Source organism: Colossoma macropomum, unplaced genomic scaffold, assembly GCF_904425465.1.
Source record: "Colossoma macropomum unplaced genomic scaffold, Colossoma_macropomum, whole genome shotgun sequence".
Taxonomy (NCBI): domain Eukaryota; kingdom Metazoa; phylum Chordata; class Actinopteri; order Characiformes; family Serrasalmidae; genus Colossoma; species Colossoma macropomum.
The window spans coordinates 16,910,223-16,931,111 of record NW_023494794.1 but is presented as its reverse complement, the minus strand read 5'-3'; the positions used below and the strand labels follow the sequence as shown (position 1 = coordinate 16,931,111).

The 20,889-nt window shown below is 37.6% G+C and overlaps 1 protein-coding gene across 1 annotated transcript in view; it reads right to left on the bottom strand.

Moving 5' to 3' along the window:
- fam102ab (family with sequence similarity 102 member Ab) overlaps nucleotides 1-20,889 on the bottom strand; it is a 62,589-nt gene that overhangs the window by 25,786 nt on the left and 15,914 nt on the right. The window contains exons 4-5 of the mRNA XM_036580417.1: nucleotides 679-799; nucleotides 19-48 (exon numbers count right to left, since the gene is read on the bottom strand). Coding sequence (XP_036436310.1) covers nucleotides 19-48; nucleotides 679-799 — 151 coding nt within the window. The remainder of the gene's footprint in view (nucleotides 1-18; nucleotides 49-678; nucleotides 800-20,889) is intronic.

The window sequence follows — 20,889 nt, the reverse complement described above, 5'->3', positions numbered from 1 at the left end:
TTCAAGGCAGACTCGTACCTTTGAAAAAGACTTTCCACCCTTGAGTTCCTGTAAAGTGAGACAGAGAGAGAGACAGAAAGGACCAGTGAGAGAAGATAGACATGATTATGCAATCTGTTAGCTATTGCCATGGTTACTGTACAGGGTGAACAGAGTTCAAGCACAAAGGAAAAGAAACAAGCACCCTGAAACACAATATTACCACTCTTACAATGCAATATCATTTACTTCACAAAACATCTAATATCATCTTGTGAACACTGACATAAACAGTTTATAAATAGTTGAGTATTGATTTTAAATACATTATGACGTGCTTATTCATGTGTTATGATGATAAATATTATCATTAAAATAAAGTGCTACAGTATATTAGCCAAAGAACATTGACTATGTAGACATCATTTAGGGCAGTCACTGTTGACTACTTTAATAATCGAGTAAAATAACAATTATTTTCACAATTAATTAAGTAATCTGAGTTTTTAAGAAAAGGTAACTACAACTGACTTAATTATGACCACCCTAGTACCTAGTAATCGCAATCTTAAATCATATTTAAATATACATTTAAATATATTTAAAAGACTTGTGTTTAAATGTGTGCGAGGTAAAGCAAACCATGTTAATGATGCTTAATGCGCTCCTGAGTGTGAGAGTGTGGTTGTGTGTGTGTACCTTTCGCACAGACACACGGCAGATGCAGGGGTCCAGGACCCCTGTGTTAGGATTGGCACTCAGCTTACACACAAAGGAGAATTTCTTTCGCCAGCGAACACAGTTCTCCTGAACCTCTTGCCTGTGAATAGAGTGAGAGAGAAAGGAGAGAGAATGAGTGGATACCTATCACTATTACCATCATCACCATTATCGTCATCAGAGCCATTATCATCACCATTATCATCAATATAGTCAACTTTACCACCAGCATGATTATTATGATCATCATCATTATAAATACTATCTTCATTCATCATCATAAATGGCTGCATCACCCACACAGAGTACAGTATTAGACTCATAAATACATGCGGGCTCTCCATACATTCTGCACTCCATTCAGGCTATTTGCTCTTATAATCACATGACTCTCATGCAGGTCATGACTAACAGTGCTAGTAGTGCTTGCACGTTTGTGTGCTGGACTCAGATACGGTCACAGCTATTGGTATGGATGAGCATTTTAACCATTTTTGCTATTGTAATGTACATTTTTAATCAATGAGAAAATATTTATATTGTTATGAATAAAAATGTAAACAGAAAGATTAGCAGAGGTTTATAGCATGTAGCTAGGATAAGAGGTATCGGTGTAATGGAACACATTTTCAGGTTTGCTACAATTTTCGACACACCATTCAAGTTTGGCTATTCAATAATTTAAAATGTTGTGATTAAACTGTTATATATATGTTAAACTGTTGTGCCTGCCCTATAACAAAAACCTTCCAAAAAATCTAAACTAAAATCTAAATATAAAATCCTAGAAGCAGCAGATGAAAAAGTCATTTGTGCAAGGGTGTAGCATATGCCCCTCCTCACCCTCCACTCTGCCCACTTTACCCTGATAGAATGCACACATATGCTTAGTTTTGATCACTGACCATTGTTTGCATTAAAAGATGGTAAATGAGACACTCAGCAGAGACCAAGGGGTGTATCAGTAACTATTTCAGTAATAATTTTTCATATCTTGTTTGGTTGATTCAGTGATTTAGGCCTAGCTTTGTGTTTTAAGCATACATGACACTAGCGACTGACCTACAGAACAATAATTTGGCAATATACAATGTCACAATGAACAAATTTGACATGTTTGCATTTGAAAGATCACCCATCCCTAATTGAGGCTTTTTTCCACAATACAAGAGCGTTTAGAGATTTAGGGATTGTGAGTACACTAAAGCCCTCTATAACTTTTCTCATAAAAGTGGGTTCTGATGGACCAAACCAAGACCAACTTCTTCTTAGAGGTTCATGAAACTGAAGCCCAAACCCAACCTGTACCCACAGCTTGAGAACTGAGCCAACTAGGCCCGCATGGTATTGCTAAATTTTACAGGTTTACAGTGCACTGCACTTCAGTAGACCAGCAGTAAATGTCATGCTTAGAAAATTTTCATATCACATCAACAGTATTTATCATCAGTATATTTTATTGGAGTTGCTGATCATACCTGGCAGAGAACAACCTCTACCCTCCTCTAATCAAATGTTAGCCCTGCTGCACCAAAGTTCCTTACGCTGCTGCTTCTACTGTAGAAATGTTTAACACACTTTGCAGTGAACTTAACAAGCAAGGAGAAATATCCACTGTAACCTTTCACCAAGCCAACATATTCCTCTCATCATCCATCCAGAGAGAGAGAGAACTGGGTGGGAGTGCATAGAATTTATGTAGGCACAATCCTTCAAATTAAAAACAAATGTACTACATTAAATCACTGATTAGACAACCAACCTGAATCCGGCCCAAAACCTGACATTTTGTATGGCCCTCTTGGGTACGAGTTGGGTAGGAGACCTCAGACTTCTCCCACCAAAACACAAACACTAACTATCATAAGAGCAACCCCAAACCAGTCCTTAGATCAGCAGCATGAACTAGACCTAAATTCCACCACCGGAAGACTTCAATCACAGCTAAATCCTACTAACCAGGCTGCTGCAGTTCACAGTCTGACCGGGGTACTATAAATGTCAGAGAGAAACCATCCATCACTGATCTTGATCTTTCATTCCCCTCTTTCCCTCCCCTCTCTGCAGTGCTCACTAATGAAAGTGGGTCAGTGTGTCCCTTAATCTCTCACTACTTTCTCTTTCATTCCCTCACATCTCTCACTTTGCTCCAAATATTCTCTTTCCCTCTTCTTATTTTTCCTATTATTCCTTTCAAATTTCTCCCTTGGTCATTTTTAGTGCTCTTCCTTGGCAAAAATGTTAATCTTTATTAACCAAACCTGTAACTGGACACTGTAAGTACTTGAACTCCTCCTAGAATGTGCATTTACTCAGTTCATGTCAAAGCTTTAAACTATCTGCCTCTCTTGGATGAAGCTCTCAAGCTAATGCAGCAGCGTTGACCCCAGCCTCTCTCAGATTTCTGCTGTTTTCATGGCAGACATGTTGTCCACTCTCTGTCCTTTTAGCACACTGGCTGGTGGGCATTGCGCCAAGGCATCTGTTCCTGATATCTGCTGCTGTTTTAGAAAGACAACTTGCAGATCAGACAGCCTCACGCTGCTACTATCAAGCATGCGTCACCGTGACCAAGCTGGCTTTAAGCCAACAATACACCACAGGATATATCGCAATCCAACCTGCAAGGTCATAATACTTGAAGAGAGACTGACACTTCCGCCTTTGACTGGATAGTGAACAACCAAATCCAGCTGTTGGTACTGATAGCGGAAGCTTTCAGCATGGAATATAAACAAAGTACTATTAAAGCGACAATTTGTGGAATATGTCATAATTTTCCCCTTACCCCAAATGAAGATGATCAGCAAGGCCTGTACCTGACGCCAGTTAACATAGTTACTGCACTATATACTACAATAACACCACATTTATTGTACCTAACACAATGTTAGGTGATATAGTTCTATAAATGTGGCTGTTGAGCTGTGCTGGTTGAATGCAGACTACATCAGACATCAGACAAACCAGGTCTGAGGAAAAATACAAGTAAAATCATCTTTTTCTTCTAATACTCACTACACATACAGTAATGCACTATGCAGGGATTAAATTTGTAGACAAGCGATTTCACTTTTCACCTTCAAAACATCTGTGTTAAGATCTAGGTGAGAAGATATTTGATTTGTGGTCAAACTGAGAGGTCAATCTGTAGCCACTAGTCAGTAAAGTCATGGCATTTGCTTGGTGTCAGTAAAACCATGGCAACCAAAGGTCAGCTTGAGTTTAGAATCGCCCAAAGGCAATAAATGACCAGCAATTTGGGAGGTAAGAGGCCAAAGTCGCTGCTCGTGTGAACCCAGAGTAAGGAACCATGTCAAAATGACCAGATGCAAAAGCGTTACTATTATTATTTATTTCCTGAAAACAGTTATGCTACTCCTACCCATTCTCAAATATGGATTAATGCTGATTTTTTCTACTTGGTTATCCAAATAAGAGGATACGGGTCTATGATCAGACAGGAAATGTTTGGTGTCTGAAGTTTTGCACTGGAGCTACAAGAATAATGTAGTTGCCAGACCAACAAGTAATGGAAGCTATATAAAAATTGGGAAAAGTACAAACAAAAATCTACTACTTTTTTTTAACGATGACACACATTTTTGTCCATTTTAATAGATAATAGTATGTTCTACAATGTCAAAATAAGTAAGCAAGTCTATTTAGGGTTACTTAACAACATAACATCGTTTGAAGCAAATGTTAATTACCTGTTAGCCTTTGAACTCCAGTGCAAAGTAAAGAAGCAAACGTCAAACATCTTGGCCAATTGAACACATTTAGCAAAGAGATGAGGGTGTGTAAATTTGATTCAAGTTAGATAATCATTACACACTGTTAACTTGATCTTCAAATTGACTTAATAAACACTCTGTCTAGAATCCAATGCTTGTAGTCAACAAGTCCAGTTTATAGTGTGTCTCTAACATCAAGGAAAAGGAAATTGCACCCATTTTATAGTTACTTCATCATATAATTAGCATTGACACCTGGCCCAAACATCCACCTGTGGTCTCAGAACTCCAAGTTCAAAGGCGCAGTTACACCGACATGCCAAAAAGAATGCGCTTCCCTACTTTTCATGGAAGCAAAAGGCCCACCTGGTTTCTCTCCACCACAGAGCTCACATGCACATCTGCTACAAGTAATGGTCATGACAGCTTTAGCGGTGGTCTGCATATCAGAGGAAAATCAGAAAATCACAGTCATTTGATCCTCTCAGTAGGTGGAATCATCACAGACTCGGGAGGATAGAAGCAAAAGGAAGTTGGAGGAAGTGAAACTGAGGTCAACATGGAGTGGACAGGATGAGGCTGAGATGTTGACAAAAGAGAAAATGCTCTTGAGAATTCAAGGGACATGTCTTTGCTAACATGTTATGCTACCACTAAATCCTGGTCAGATTTCTGTTCAGTTCAATTGATACTTAATTTAATTGATCAAGTTTGACCAGTTTGTTAGCAAAGACATATCCTGGAGATGTTCCTTGAATTTCCATTTGCTACTCCAAACTCCTAACAAAGCTCTTCTATCTCAAACTGAACAGTAAACCTTAAAGTCTTTTGCCAATAAGTTGAACTTGTCATTGTATATTCCCTTTATCTAAACTATTTCAATCACCACAGCATGTGCTTGTCAAGCTATGGCTAGTCAACTATGCCCCACAAAAAACAAGCCTACTGGTAGCTGGAAGTCCATAAGGCCAAAGACAAGCTTCTTCTTAACTTTGTCCCAAATATGATACACTTTAGTGTAAAAGTCTCTTAGCAGAGTCAGAGGCAGCTACTGTGCAGACACAATGATCTAGCACTAAACACAAAAGCTACTATGCTACTATACTATGTACTCTACCACTCAACTTATTTTGTGGTCTATTTCTTGCTGGTCTTACAATTGTGAACTACTTATACAAACTTCTCAAATATGTTTACAGTTTTCACATACTCTTCAGTATAGGCCCCATTCTTTTACAATCGCTAGTAAAAAAACGCTTTACAGAGAAATCCTCTTGACCACACAATGCTGGCATTAAGTTTCTCAATAATGAACAGTTTCTCAATGATAGACTTTCTGCACTTATGACACAAAAGCATGAACACGCATTCACTACTGACTAGCCTCAATAAACGTAAGCACGAAGAAGACAAGACTGACTCAGAAAACCACCGGGACAAAACCACAAATTAACATTTGGTTCAGTTTAAGTTGGTGTTTCTCAACCCAGCCCAGGCACACAAGACGGATACACATTTTGAGATATGGGATAATGCAAAAAAAGTGGAAAAGTCACATGGGCCCCAAGAGCCGGGGCAAGAAACACTGGATTAATACAATACAATACAATACAATACAATATGTTATTTATGCACACATGCATTGATTAACCACTGAATTCAACAGAAAATATAGACTGAATCGAAATATTGGAAATAAACGCCCAATATCACAGTCACGTTGCTCATTATGGCCATAAAATGACATGACTATCATCATATCACAAAACTGACCTTCTGATACAGTCAGGAACAGCACAGTCAGTACACCTTGGGACAAATGCACTTTGCCCTAATAGAATATTGACAGAAGTCACAGTAGATATGGTGGGTCTATCACATTGCTTTTAGACATATAATCAGAATCATAACTAGGGTTGTGTTTGAAATAATAAATGCATTTGCCTCAGCTGATCAACACATACCCAAATAAATTCTGTTTGTTGCAATGTAAACAGATGATTGTTAAAGCTTACAATAGTGAAAAATAATTGTGATCAGGCGATTACATAACAGACTTAATCAACACAGTCATGGCTGCATGGGTATTTATAAATTTATAAGAAGCATGTTTGCACAAATTAAACAGATACTGCACAGAATCCACAGAGTTTATTACTTACGACATCCAGGCCATGCAAACCTGTGCTCCAATTGTCAGGACTTGTTGTTTAGTTATTATTTGTATAAAAGGCTCTGTTGCGGAAGAAAACTACTGCTTGTCTCCTGTTTTGGAGGAACAGAGCACAGAGGGAGGTTCATTCATTTTTAGTGTGCTGCCATGAGCGTGAATGAAGTAAGTGTCATTTATAAACTATAAAGCCATGTATGATCATTCCTGGTACTCAAGTTTGTTTCACTTCTTGGACTTGGTTTGTAGCCTGCTATGATTAGTGTTTGGTGTTCTGGTTATGTTTTTATAGAGCTGCTTCATGTCATAGTAACGATGTTCAAAGTAATCACTTTCTCATAAAATGAACATTAACAACAAGTGCAACCAACATTTACTTTAATATTATTTATTTAATATTCATTTTTTGGTTTATAAAGATAAACTTCACAAAAATAATATACATTTCCCTCATTTTATCTTATTAATTATCAATACTGTAGTTATTTTTAAAACATTTTAAAACAAATAAAACAAAAAAATGTGTGTTGTACTTCACTGTATCACATGGTATCGTGACACTCATTATGATACATATCATTTTGCAAAGTTACTGCCAATACCCAGCCCTCACCATAACCAAATGATATGCAAGTACCTAACATGCCATCTACCTTGTGATCTACCTCTATTACAATGGCTGTAATTTTCTATTACAAAACCATAATGACTAGTTTATTAGACATGTAGTTAGGCAAGCAGTGTGTGATACATGTCCCGACAGATGATTCACAGTTTTATTCCCACAATAAAATACAGTAAAGCAAACAATTAAGCTTCACAAAACAAAAAAATGCATCTAAATGGGTGTGCCATACTCTAGCTGTTACAGAGAACAGTATGAGAAATTAGGATGTATCATTATCATGCCAACTAATCGTTGCAATTCATTAAGAAGGTCAATTTTATTATTTTTTTTATTCTAGTAATCAGGCTTAATCGATTAATCATGGCATCCACACAAATCTTCTTTCCAGAAGACGCTCTTCATAAGATTCAACAAATGTTAAACATAGTCGATCAGCAAGTCTATAGAATGTTAAAAGTAATAAAATTGTATTTAGCAGTACACAGTTAAAACCCACAGGATATGCTACCGAAGGATTACTGCAAAAGTAAATCTAAAGGCCAACTCCTGGAGGACCCAATTAGAGTGTCACAAACACGGAGGTAGTCCCGCCAGACTAACAGTTCATTTCACATATAATGACTATGATTACATCATTAGAGCAAGACTGAAAAGGGAGTTTTGGAGCAGCAGGCCTGCTCACTGGCAGACAGAACCCAACTTTTGCATGTGTTTGGTTTGTTGTTGGTGGAATGTGTGTGTCCACTGTCAAGCACTGCAGTGTTCTTAAGAAAAAAAAAGTTCTTGCTTTTGTTTCGCACACTAGCTCTTCCTTTTTCCTTGGTCCAACTCTTAACGGTAGACATAGAAGTCTGATAACATGGTGTCTATTTGTCATTCGTGTCTATGAGTGTACATTCTTAAAGTAAATAATAGGGGTGATGGTAGCTTTGCGGTCAAAGACTTGGGCTTGTAATTGGTGGTTAGTGCTGTTGTATAAAGCTGCTGAGCAGCAAAGAGATTTAATGTGTAAAATGCAAACCCTGAAGTTCTATATTTGGGCTTTCTTCAACAATATTATGAAAAACAGCATTTATGCCTTAAAATGCCTCACCTTACATTCTAAACTTTCAATCTATAACACATTTGTGTTCATAAGTCAGAGTTATTTTATTATTTTATTGTTATTTATGTTATTATATAAATTGAATAAAATTACACTCTAAACAGTTCAAGCAATTACACTAGTTTTATTCAACTGAAAAAATACTTTGTTTGAAAGAAATATTCATTCAAATAACTGTTCAGGTTGAATAAAACTAGTTAATTTGCTTGCCACATGAAATAATTGGTTTAGGCTGCGCTGGTAGCCCTTTTTACAGTGTAGAAGCTAGCCTCATTGTTAATTATAAGAATTGTATTACTATGATGGAATATGCAAGCTACAGGGTAAGGTCTTGCTCACTTGTGGTACTTCATAACTGGCACATTTATTTTCTTTATTGCAATAGTTTTGCAGATGATAATTATTTGTTTACATTAACATTATCATCCAAGCTTACTCATTACATTCGACTGGTCGACTTCATCCTGGTGCAGCACACACACAGTCTGTTCTTACAGCCTTCAAGAAGGTGCTGCAGCTGGATCACCCATATTTCCTTTGAGGTTTCTCATGATCCATAAAGCACTGAACAGTGATTTGTTCAAACTTTTATTGTTCAATTAAGCATGTCTTGAGTTACATAAGCAATGTAGGAGTGTTCAAAAGACAAACACACAAGCACTCACCACTCCCAAGCACTCCCAAGAGAACTTCAGCAGGTCAAGACAGTATTTTGGTAACACGTCAGAGCATGCATGAGGAAATGCATAGCACCCGTCCAAGTAGACACAGTAGACAGTGCCAGGCCTTGCTGAGCAAGTGTAGAAACTGAATACTGATAGCAGTTTACACAAGAGTTATGTAATGAAATTTTGAGAAGCACGTATAGTACTGTCTAAAAGTCTCATAGCAACCAAGAAATTATTCAAAAAATAGTTTTTCTTGTAAAACCACTAACCGTGTAACAATTTCAATACAATATTGAAGAATAAAAAAATTTATTTTCATTCAACAAAAAAAAGAATTCAATGTTCAAAACATCCCTCATTCTCTTCTGAGGGGTCTCTCGTTTGTTGTCTTTCATGGAAAACCACTGTAAATGATCAAAGCTGAACATCTAATTGGCGATGTATGAGCTATGTCAGCCTCACAGCTCCAATACAAGTCTAAGGAATAAAACCTTTGTCATTTTGTCAGAAACAACCCTTGTGATTAGCCAATCATTTTAAGCCTGGTAGACCTACTAGAAAATGTGTAAACAGCCACATGTTTAGTTAGTAATTCATTTGATAATGGTCATGAATTGTAGAATTAACGGTTTTTGATGTTCTATTTGGGATTCATTTTCATTGCTGTTCAAAGTTTATTTCAGTGTATTTTGCCGAAAAAAAAATATTCAACTCCTATTTTCTACATGCCATGCCGATTCTGGGACACGTCTAGGACGTGCTGCCCCGCTGTTCCCGCAGCTCATATGAACGCTCTGACCTGTTAACAAAACAAATTTGGAGCAAGAAGTTCCATGTTGCTCATAACAGGTAGCGTGTATGAAACAGGTTTCAGGTTTTTGCAGTACCGCATGTCCACGTGTGCAGTGTACTCAGACACTCACACACTCATATGCATACAGTCACACACATCTGCGTCAAATCGAAAATGGGAAAGTAAGAAGCTCCAGAAACATTCCTCATCTGGATCATATGAAGTGCAGGAGAAGTGGGGGATAGGCAGTAATGAAGCAATGCGCAGGACCAATCAAAATACAGGAGAAAACACATATGCTACCACTTCTGCTTTGAGTTCATCTGTAAGGTGGAGCTGGACAAGCTGTGGATTGGAAGACAATGAAATATGAACCAAAGGTAAAACAAGCAGCATTCGTACAAAATAACATAACCTAAAAAACATGTTTACACAGGTTTGCCCTTACCACAAATGTACTCAATCAGCCAAAACGCCTTTTCCCCAATGCTGAAAAATGAATAACTTGTACTCTATGGCTATTTGATAACTGCACTGTACTGTACATAACAATATCAAAATGTCCTGACTGTTGAACTAAACTTGGGGTAAAGGAACAATTTAATAAATTAGATTTATTGCCAAACTACCTTTTACTTATAGCTAAACACAAAACATGTATGAGCCAGAAAGCTTCCCTCTCACTCCAAGCAAGTACTGCAACACTTAAGTATGTTTTAGAGGTTTTATGATGAGCGCCAGGCCAATAGCACCAGCCTTTACTGGAGCTATAACCAGACACCTGCTAAGAGCTCCAGCTGCTGCCCATGATAACGTTCCTGTAAATGTTCCTGCATCATCCCTGCAACCTCAGTGTTGCTACTTAACTACCACGAGCAGCACGTGAAAACGGGATACACGCTCTGTCTTAAAACGTGACCGACCATGGAGTAACAACTGCAATGAATTATTGAGGCTGCCTTCTTACATGGTGGATACCAGAGAGATAGAGAGTTAGTTCCTAAGACATGTGCAGCAGTACTGCGTGTCGGGAAAGCTCATATACATATTTCATCAGTTAGCTGCCTCACTGGAGAATCTTCTTAATGAAACTCGTCCTTGCTGGTCACATAAACATGGCTGTGTCATGCCCGCTATAGGTAATTATATTAATGCGAGAGGTCGTATAGTGTTCATAATCTAATGCATATCTAATAGGTAGTTTGTGGTACAAAAGTAAAAGAGTAATTAAAATGGATTCTTTCAGCATTAGTGACTACTATACTTCAATTTACATTGTTTTATTCAGAACCATACCTGCCTGCTTTCATCCATCCAGGCCAATGATGTAGAAATACACTATAATTATTACAAGAACTGTTCTGATAAAAAATTATGATTTTGTTTAGGTATGCAGTGATATGGGAATTTTGGATCATTGCCAATATCCAATATGTACATATCTGCTGATGCAATACATAAACATTTATAAAGTGTAGGAACTGGGGCTACGTGGATTAACATTACTAAAAAGTATAACATCTATTATAACATTTATTATATAGGATTAAATACAGCAAAATTTCAAAAATGTCGATATTTTAGCAGAGTAGCCCAGTGTCACGCATCCTGCTCTTCCGGAGTACAATACATGTCACCAAACATCTGACCATTGCCATTTTTTTTCTTGTATCAGCAGATAATATTATACACCAACATCATTGTGCATTCAGCTTGTATATAGTGTAAATATAATGCAAATGACTTTATTATAATTAAAGTTATGTGCCTCAAGATTCAATCAGCACTTTGAAATAAGAAGCAGCCTGGGTATTAATTTTATTAAAACTTCATTCTTTATGCTATACTCTCAGTTATTATGGAATCATCTACAAGTCTGTTTATTATTCCAGACGATCCAAATTTTTTGACTATGATCCAGCATCATATTATAATCATTTTATATATGAATCTGCAATCAAACTGAAAAAAAAGATCTTCCCAGAGTCTTCTTTCCTCTGCATTTCTCTGTAGTGGACGACCACATCGGAATCACTGAAATCGACTCTTTTGGCATAGGATCACTTGGCACAAGCTGGGAGGTTGCATGCCAGTCATTCCAGCGTTGAAGTGAAGGGGTCTATCTCATAAAGTAAACACTCCCACGCTGCACTCCTCATACTAACCGCACTCAGTGCAGGCGTCCCTGACCCACACACAGGGCTGCAAGGCCCCCCACATATCCAGCTCATCCCAGGCGATGGGTTATTACTTCTTGTCTGGCAGTCTCTGAGTGGATCAGATGGGCTACACATACTGACTTTTCAATATTAGTATCAGCAAAAGCTGTAATATGCAAATGAACCTCCATTCAATCACAAATATTTCAGTGTGTTCAGTGAGAACTACGGCTGTCACTGCTGATTATATTAGTCATATAATATTTGGATCTTTCTTCCAAATTGGTTTCAGTAGTGACTGTTTCAATAGTGACAATTTTAAGCAGAACTCAAAAACGCCTCACCATGTGGCCATGAGGGACAGGGATGCAGTCTCACGTCCTGCTTTAAAAGGCAGGGGTGTGGCTAAAATAAGGCTCTGCCTATGGACTAATACTCTTGGTTTTCGTAGTGACATGAAAATGTGGGACAGCATTTTTTGAAAAAACGTTTTGTCTTTAAAGTTAAACTCAAGATAAATCTAAATCTGCTACACTTTAAAAGACAACAAAAAGATCTGAAAAAAACACTGAAATGTAAAAATTAATTTCACAGGGTTGGGGTTTGGGACAGCCACCTTCCAACAGCGATGAGTTTGTATACATTTAGCCTATTGTTATCTCATTTTTTTCATATTTTCATTCATGAGATCCTTCTGGTGTAGGTTTTCTTGCTTTCTATGATACACACAAAATGATTTACAGTGATAATCCTCCTTGTGGAGAATCTTCAACTTATTCTTTAAAAATTAAGTTCATTGTGACAGTCCTAATCATAACCAACCACAGATGTTCCAGATGAGTTTCTGTGGGCATTTTTCATCCATAATGTACAGGCTTGCTACAAGTGGTGGCAGGCAAGAAATTAAAAGCTTTTAACACTAATCCCATTAATGTTAACCGAAAGGAGAAAGCCTTTTACCAACAGATCTGTGTCTTTTCAAGTTTAATGGGAAGAATGAGAACCCATAAGTGAGTTCTCTAGATAAGCCGGTGTTCCTTTGTTATTCCATTTGCCCAAAGGCTATTCCTGTGTGTGCCATCAAAATCCCAACTACTGGCCCATCTGCTCACGCACACACTTAATCCCTAGCTTTTATTAAAACCTTTCTCTCCATGTGCCACTAGAAAACATCTGGCTCAGAATAATGACCTAGACACACACAACAGGGAACAACTGAAGGGTTGGTAACATGGCACAAGTATAACATCATGATACTTGAAAGCATTTTCACAATACACATCACAGTATTTCAAAGTTTGAGATATAATAAGCTGGAACTGAAAAGAGTAAAACACCACACCCTTAAAAGTAAAGGTGCCAAAACAGGAGCAATGTCATAGAAAACACACTTCTGGTTCTCACAATTGTACTCACAATCTCCCAACAATTGAGCGGAACTGTAGACAGCTACGCTACAAGCTTGTAATGAAATACAGTCATATGCAAAAGTTTGACTAGGGATTTTCAAACTTAAGTATTCTTAAGTACTGACGATGCCCACTGTACGCTAATATGAGGCACAGTATTGTCCTCCACCAACTACAAGTTTTTTTGAAGGCTTTGGCTACAAGTATGAAACAATATTTATCTACATTTAGTGTGGAAAGACAAGCAGACTTAGTAAATGGAAATGCCCCAAAATTGGACGTGCAAGGTCACAACAATCTGCTGGCAAGTCCAATGAAGGAACCTACAAACCTATGACATATTAGCCAAAGACAAATAAGGAGGGAGCCAGAGACGACATGTGTGCATACAGTCTCTGGTACCCTGAGATTAAGTTACACCTGTGCTGGCAAGGAGAAACAGGGAAGGGGCACTTATGCAACACTACCCTCACAGACACAACACCAGTGAGTGCCTTTGTGTATGTGTATATGCCTGTGTGCGCACCATACAGGTCACGGGCATGGAAACAAGCTGCATAACAGTAATCGAACTCCATCAATAATATGCAGGATGCATTTAAAATCATCAGAGATGTACATCACAAACTCTCACCACAACCTCTGTTTAGCTCCAGCGACCTTAAACAAGTGCTGCATTGTCTATGGTCTAATCTCTGCATGTCTCTCTGCCACTCATTACAAAACATTATGAGGGTACCAGAGCTAAATAAACAGTGATCCATCTTGCCTGTAAGGTCTACTATCAACCAAAGGAAAAGGGAAATTACCCTAAAAATGAACTGAGGCTTATTATTAACTTGATATTTCGCAGCAGATATGCTGACGCACTCTAACGTATTTAATTGTTAGTGCTGGACAATTCATAGTTGATCTGGTAATAAGAATGAGACAACCCTAAGAAATCTGGGGCTTAATGTGGGTGGGAATGCTGACTGGAAACAAACTGAGTGTGGAATTTCTAAACTAACAGACAACAAGCCCATCTTTAGCCCATCTATGCAATGTAAGTTAGCTTGGCTGAAAAGTCCCTAAAAACAACAACAGCTAAGCAAGTAGGTGTGTGTTGTGTGTGGAGAACACACTAAATGCAGTAAAAATACATACCTCTTGCAATGGAAAAACAGTTCCATTACAGAGTTTTGCTAGCTAGCTTGTTTTGCTTTTATCAATTGCTGATTGTACCCCAGATGCTAAAATAGCTAAGACTAGAGGAATTTTGGGGTGTGATTTAGAAGGGGGGTATCCTTGGTTGCAGTTGCAATCCATCATCAAAAGTTAATGTATTTATATTACTCATATATACACATTTAGCTGCTATCAAAAAAAAAAAATCAATGTCCAAACTTTGAGCTCAGCAGCTGTCCTTTACTTTATGTAAAAAATTTGATGATGACTGGAGGAGCAGAAATGCTCCAAAATTGCTTCTAATAAAATCCCTTTACGTTTCATTTACATTGAAAGGAAAGAATGTTTTGGCCCTCTTCTAAGAAGTTACTATTTAAGAGACACTTGTTTTTCTTTGGACAGCTACTACATATAATTTTTTTTATGGTTTTATTTCAAGTCATTTTGGATTATTTCTATTGGTCCATTTATCATCAAATTTTGACAGAGTGTTAACAGCAGCTGGCATTTTCAACTATGTAAAAAAAAAGTGCATATGCATACACATACAGATTATACTTATACAGATGCTTAAAAGAACCTTCTTTTTTCCTGCTTTTTTTATTTGCTTTCTTAATTCACTCTCTCCACCTGCTCTCTCACTCTCACGCACCATTCACACACAGTAAAATCAATACACATCCTTGCAACTGATCAATTCACTCCTCTTCATTCATTATACAAACTTGCTAAATTTAGCCTTGGTAAACCGAGGGGATAACAGAGAGTGGGGTCAGCACTCCAGCTAACTGCACTATTTGCCAATTATATTTGACCTGTTACCTTCCTGTTACATCACAAGACTCAAACACACCTCTGAGGCCCATGATGCAGCACTTTGTGTGAGGAGGTAGGGAGGCTCTAATACTGCCAAAAAAATGTTCAACCTGTCATACGAGATTCCAGGAACAAGATCATGTATTCGTCATAGTGCAAATGAATAACCAGGACAGGGACAAAGGAAGGCTTGGCCACACACAAACACATGCACACAGACACAAAGACACAAAGACACACAATCAAACCTTTATGTAGGTTTTTCATTCACTTTTACCTTTTTAAAGCTGCATACAATTATGCTTACAACTAAATTTAATACATATTTTTTAATAATAAATAGGAAATCGTTTGGCTCAAGTTTCAAAAAGAAACAAGTAGGCAAGAAGAAAAAAATCATAAATATGCAAAAATACTGTCAGCATTTTAACAGCTAAATTTTACAGTAAAGAAATGATTGAGAAAAAATCTAGTTGACACAATTCTCAACTTAAGTCAGATGTAATCCATCAGCCAGGACGGCTTTGGTGTCCAAATTTTGCTTCTTTAGTTTTAAACTGGAGCTACAAGGCTGACGTAGCTAAAAACACGAAGTCAATAGTCACCCAAATCATTTCTGCAGATACATCCCCAATACCTTTCTTAGATTGTTTAAACCATATTCATGCCTTCAAAAAAGGTCATGCAGGACCTTTAGATGTGGTTTAGAGCACAGTGTGGCTTAATAGGAACCATAAAAATAAATAAATCTTCATAGAACACTGATCGACTACCTGTTTAATTACAAAGAGAACATAGTTATTTCTGTTTAACTGGATTTAGTGCAGTGCAGTATATGTAATGTTATCCTAAATGTTCTTATTATTTTTGTTGTTGTCCCTGAGGGACATATATAATATTTGTGAAGGTTTATGTACCAAAAATAATTCATTTTTACACAACTATTTTCCAACTTCTCTTTATCCTTTAGAATCTACATGGCTGCTTTTGTTACTGTGTGTTTAAGACTGACATATGTAAATAACTTCTATTCTGATACAGGCTGTTGGCTGACTAGGCAGATATATGTAAATATGTTTGGTTTTTTGTAACATTGCAAAAGCAGTGAATTCAAAATGAATTCAATGGGCTGTTTTTGCAGCTTAGTGTCCATATATAGACTGCATGAACTTTTAACAATGTTAACATACTGCACCAAGCTCTATTCTTCTGCAAAAGTAAGGGAAATCCTGGTTTCTGTGATATGGGCATCACAATATTATATTTCTAGCACACTGCCCATCTCTAATTTATTATCAGCTTTTGAGTTGAGTGAATATTCATCACTTAAAATAATAAAATAATTGTGTGAAAAATAAATGCAATTAGCCATACAAGGCGTAATACATGTATGTATGTATGTATGCTTTGTGGTTAATTTAGCAAAATCTATTGGGACCCAAGTTTTAATAAACACAAAATGTGTAAAAACTTAAGCATGTGAACCTTGAGAAAGAGCAAACACCCTTTTACGGACACGCACACATGCACACACATCCAAAACCTGGTTCCTGTCCACAGATAAGGTATGCAAACACCATACACAAGTCTCTGCCCATTATCAGCAGCAGCACAGTTACATAACTGACAGCAGGTACGAATGGAAACTACAGACACATACACTTCTCCCTGTCTGTAAATCTCCTGATCTTAAACTTCTAAAGCTTCTAGCTTCTTTTTAAGAGCCCAGCTACATTCTCATCATTACTCTTTAGAGTTCTATATACAAAGACACAGAGCTGCTGAACTGTAACCAGTACCATCTTGTGTTTGTTTGAATAGCTGCTTCAATCTTGGCATAGATTTTATACGTACTGTAGGAATGAAACACCAAAGGACAATCGCTCATTTGATGTTTTGGTGATGTTGGTGGGGAGCGCTGTCTAACATCGCAGTCCTAAACACCACAAATGTTCAGCTGAGATCTCGTGACTGTGAAGGCCACAGCATATAATTTACATCACTGTCATACTCATCAAACCATTTTGTGACCCCTTGTGCCCTGTGGGTGGGGGCACTGTCATCCTGGAAAAGACCGCTCCCATCAGGATAGAAATGTTTCATTATAGGGTAAAGGTCATCTGTCAGATTAACTTTGCATTGACTTGTGCTTCTTCCCTCTGAGAAGACAAGGGGAACGAAACCATGCCAGCATAGCTTAATAGAGCCACTGGCCTAAATGTAGGGGTCAAAGCATTCAGGCCTGCGCCTTCTTCTTGGTGTATGCTGCACATGCACTCACTTGTGGGAAAAATGGTGAAAGATGACTCATCTGACCAGATCATCATTTTCCACATCTCTGTAGACCAGTGCTGATGGTTTTTACACCACTTAACTCTCAAATGTGCATGTATAATGAAAGGTTTATGCATTGCAAGCCTACTACAATATAACGTAACCCCATCTTTATGTAAATGTCCATTCTTGCTGACACAGTCTGATCACGATCACGTATGCTGACACTCTCATGAGGAACAGTTGCTCTTTTGTTTGTCTTTTATATCACGAGGATCACGCTCATTAAATGTGTGCTGTCGAACGAATTTCCAACTTATTTACTGACATCTTTCATAGAGATCTCAACTTGATGTCTGTTTAATTGCTGTTTCTCTTGAAAGATTAGCTGGCTCATCCTAACTTTTACCAAAAAAATGTAACAACATGTTCACACATACACTTTAGATTTAAACAAATGAGAAAAAAAATCACAAATACATAACAGAATATCACACTCATAATACATCTGTTGCACAATCAACAGAAAATGGTACTCATAAAAGCATGAAAGGTTCATAAAAGCGCTTCTTTATGTCTTATAAACCTAAGCAAAGTTTTCCTTTTTTTGAAAAAAAAGCCTTTGCTGTTGGGGCCACATTTTCAATCTGGCCTTACTGATTCAAAAACAGTTTAATAGAAGCCTGAATGGTTCATAAGGGTGAGCAATATGGCAAAAATATCATGATACTTACAGACATTTTCAAAATACATGACTTGTGTTATGATATTACCTTTTTATGAAGGTTGATAAGCTGAAATATACACAATGTACCAGCACCTAAGTCATACTTCACATTTCAACTCCTGCATTTCTTGCAGTCACTTCCTTGGCCTGAATCCACATCACTGACAAAAGTACGTCCTGTTGAACATGTATACACTATTACTATGAATGTTACTTCGCTCTCTCGCTCTCTCTCCCTTTCGAGACTGGGGCTGTGTCGAGAGACAAATGTCTATTTCGAACTGGGCCAGCTGTAAGAAGGAAGGCTTGTAAGAAAAAGCAAGACGAAAACAAGATGAACAGAGCAGCTAGTGCCTAGACAGAAACTGAAAGACTGACAATCGTCAAAAATGAATCCTCTTTCGTCGCACAGAAGCTCAACACAGCTTACATCTGTGCTATTAGTAAAACATTGCATCTTGAAGATAAAATTCCAATTATATCAAGAGAAAGAAAGTAATTCCCATCACATGAGCTGGTCACAACCCTGATCTCAGTTTGTTCCCTCGTGAGAAACTGGGTGTTCCCACAGGGAATCTCCCCATCACAGCTGATCTCACACAAACACAGTCACTTGCTCCCATTCTTTATTGAGTCAGGCACACACATACAGACACACACATACACATACAGATGCACACATTTTGAAGACACTACCTTTCAAAACGTGTTTTCAATAATATAAAACCAACCTGCCTGCAAATATAAAAAGATAAAATGAATCTAAATCTTATAAATCTATACAAATCAACAGGTTTCAAGTAATTAGTAACAAATTAGAAATCTGTTTTCGGACTGCCTCATATTTCTAAAGAGGTGATGAAATCTAAGCAGATACCTTTAAAAATGACTTTAATCAATTGCGGTTAGAGCTGGCATGAGACCCCTTTCTCTTTCCTGATGCCAATACTGATATTGAAACTCTGAGTATCAGCCGATATCAATACCATATTTGTTTTGTAAAACTATTAAGCTTTAAAACATTCTATTTTTAACAGAGGCTCTTCAGGTATGGAACTACTCACTCTACCACCCCACTAGAGAAACCTCACAGCTACACATGACATCACCCAAAGAGTGTGCTAGTTCAGGCTAGTTTTGCTGCAGGATTGGATTTGATTTATTCTTCTTTTCCCTCTAATATCTAATACAGCATTGTCTTCTGGTACTGGCCCAGTGCCATCTCTAATTATAGTCTTGTATCATTGAATAACATCCTGTTGTTCCCACAATGATTAAAAATATCTTTATTGCATCTAATTTGTAATATTTAATCTATACCCCTAAAGTTTTTGTTGTCTGTAGAGTTACAAATTAATAAAATATCGAGATATATGAAAAGGCTGTGGCAAATCGCATCTATTAGACCTTCAGTTAAAACAGGGCCATAATGTCAAAACATGATCGAAAATCTCTAAGCATTCCTCTAAGGTAATGCGCCACAACAGGGTTCTAATAGAGTCCTAGTGCTAGTATCTAGCAGTCTAGTTTAATGACAGAAATTTCAGAATATTTCATGTTTTATTTGTAAACTGCTTGCTCAGTTTTACAGTGATTTTCTTGAGTAAAGAGCTCTGGCATTTAGTAGTTCGCTTGTCATGCAAAAATTCCAGAAAGCCTAGAGTGACATTTTTTCTCACAAAATTTGTCTCATCCACTGGAAATCAAGTCCTACCAAATGGGAGAGCTAGCTTGGTTGTATCAACCTTGACACCAAATAACCTTATTGAATATTTTTTTCATGGGGCATTTCAAGACTTTAACCCAAAACTTGACAATGAAATAAGGTATTGCTACAATACTTCTTTAAAAAAAACAAGGATGATTATTACATTAAATAAAAATGAACTAAAAATTACAGACTTGTATTTTAATTTTATAGGAATCATTAGGCCTTCTGTGAAGGCCTAGAAGACCCTGGGAGTTCCCCCTTGATGAAAACAGTCAGTCACACCACACAGTTTATTAGTCCATAACTGCTATTCCTTTTTATGGGTAAAGGAAGCATCATGTCTTTCAAATAGTCAAAAATACATACATAAACACTCACTTTATGGGATGAATGCCTCACAAAATCACACGCACACCACGTCATGAAAAACAGTTCACATTGTGTTTATCTGTTTCTAGTTCCCATGGAAGCCCCAAGCCTTGACAACTCGATTGGTGTTATGAGTCATACGTGCTGCTAAACGGCACTATGAGTGCCAGTGGGCAAAGTGACATAGTGAGAGTGAGAGCAGATCACTCATTTCTCATTCACACCCACTGCCATACAGTTACACACTCTTCTGGCGTTTCAGCTTCTGTAGGCCTGGAAGAAAAAACTGCTTCAGTCCTCTGCTGCTCCCATAATCCCACTGCTGTTTCATGAACTAAGCAAAAAACCTGCCAAATCCCACTAACAAAATACAGTTATGAGTTCAACTGATATGACCAGACCGGGCTGCGAGAACTCAGTCCTCACCCACCTGTCGGTGGCTACTCGCAATGAGGAC